This window comes from Lupinus angustifolius, chromosome LG12, assembly GCF_001865875.1.
Source record: "Lupinus angustifolius cultivar Tanjil chromosome LG12, LupAngTanjil_v1.0, whole genome shotgun sequence".
NCBI classification, from domain to species: domain Eukaryota; kingdom Viridiplantae; phylum Streptophyta; class Magnoliopsida; order Fabales; family Fabaceae; genus Lupinus; species Lupinus angustifolius.
The window spans coordinates 11,401,993-11,403,901 of NC_032020.1; the positions used below are offsets into that span (position 1 = coordinate 11,401,993).

General features: G+C 39.9%; 1 protein-coding gene across 1 annotated transcript; it reads left to right on the top strand.

Moving 5' to 3' along the window:
- On the top strand, positions 430 to 1,029 carry LOC109361884 (RNA-directed DNA polymerase homolog). The gene has a single exon (XM_019607413.1). The coding sequence runs from the start codon at positions 430 to 432 to the stop codon at positions 1,027 to 1,029; it is 600 nt and encodes a 199-aa protein (XP_019462958.1).

The following is a 1,909-nucleotide window of genomic DNA, read 5'->3' on the forward strand; positions in this document are numbered from 1 at the left end:
TAATAAAGAATTATAACCTAAGTCTAATAAGTCACCACTTGAGCCCTCGACATGTTGATTGTTGAGACATCTTCAAGCTTTAACTAACTCATTGTCTTCATCAAAACATAGGCAAAACTTTGCTAATGCCATCCTTGACACTTTGCACTTTCAAGGTGGAGAAGAGATTCAGATCCTATCCATAGTTAGGGATTCTCTAGAGTCTTTCTGGATGATATTCCTGGTTTGCCCCTAGTGCGGGAGATAGAGTTTGGTATCGAACTAGTTCCTAGAATTGGACCGATCTCTATAGCTCCCTATAGGATGGCACCGTTGGAGTTAATAGAGTTGAAGTAGCAATTGGAAGACTTACTATAGAAATAGTTCGTTAGACCTAGTGTTTCTCCATGGGGTGCTCCGGTGTTATTTGTGAAGAAGAAGGATGGCAGTATGCGGCTGTGTACTAACTATCGACAGCTGAACAAAGTCACCATCAAGAACAAGTACCCATTGCCAAGAATGGACGACTTGATGGATCAACTAAGAAGAGCTATCGTGTTTTCAAAAATCGATCTTCGATCGGGGTACTACCAAATATGCGTGAAGTTAGAAGATATTCGTAAAACAACTTTTTGGATGCATTATGGCCATTATGAATACATCATGATGCCATTTGGTGTAACCAATGCTCCTGCAATATTTATGGATTACATGAATAGGATTTTTCACCCATACCTTGACAAATTTGTAGTCATGTTTATTGATGATATCCTGATTTACTCGAAGAATCAAGATGAACATGCGAAGCATCTGAAAATAGTGTTGCAGATTTTGAAGGACAACCAACTCTATGCCAAACTTTTGAAGTGTGAATTTTGGATGGATTCGATGAGTTTTATCGGGCATGTGATATCAAGAAACGGAATTGTTGTGGACCTTGCTAAAGTGGAAATAGTGATGGAATGGAATTCCCCGAAATCAGTGACGAATATCAGAAGCTTCCTCGGTTTAGGTGGTGGCTTATACTTCAAGACAATTAAAGCCACATGAGCTGAATTATCCGACGCACGACTTGTAGTTGGCTGCAATCATTTTTGCTTTCAAGGTCTGGATGGATCATCTCTATGGGGTGAGATTTGAAGTATTCAGCTATCATAAAAGCTTGAAGTATTTATTCGACCAGAAGGAACTAAACATGAGGTAAAGACGATGGATTGAATTCCTTAAGGACTACGACTTTGACCTTCAGTACCAACCTGGGAAAGCTAATGTGGTGGCTGATCCCTTGAGTGTGAAGTCTCTGCACATATCAACCATGATGGTTAGAGAAATGGAACTGATAGAGGATTTCAAGAATTTGAGCCTCGCTGTTCAAGTAAGAACTAAGAGCTTGACTTTGGGTATGCTTACAGTAACCAATGAATTTCTAGAACAACTTAAAGGTTTTCAAAGTTATGACCCTGAACTGCGAGAGAAGAGAACCTTGTTAGTTGAAGGAAGAGCCCTGACATTTCAAAAAGGAACTGATAGAGTAATAAGATGCAAGAATTGAATTTGTGTGCCAAGTGACCCAGATTTGAGAATGACAATTTTGAATGAAGTCCATAAGAGCAAGCTAAGTATCCATCCTTGAGCTACCGAGATGTATCAAGAGCTGAAGAAGATGTTCTGGTGGTCCAGTATGAAGAAGGAAGTAACAGAATATGTCTCGTGCTGCTTAATATGTTAGAAGGCAAAAGTCGAGCACAAGCGACCTGGTGGAGAACTCCAACCATTAGAAATCCTTGTTTGCAAATGGGACAACATTGAAATGGATTTCGTAAGTGGGTTTGCATGGACTCAGAAAAGGTACGATGTTGTTTGGGTTATAGTGGACCATTTGAGGAAGACAACTCATTTCCTACCGATCAACATCAAGTACTCTTTGGAG

Coding starts and splice junctions, on each gene's coding strand:
- LOC109361884 (XM_019607413.1), top strand. CDS start 430: ATGCGGCTGTGTACTAACTATCGACAGCTGAACAAAGTCACCATCAAG.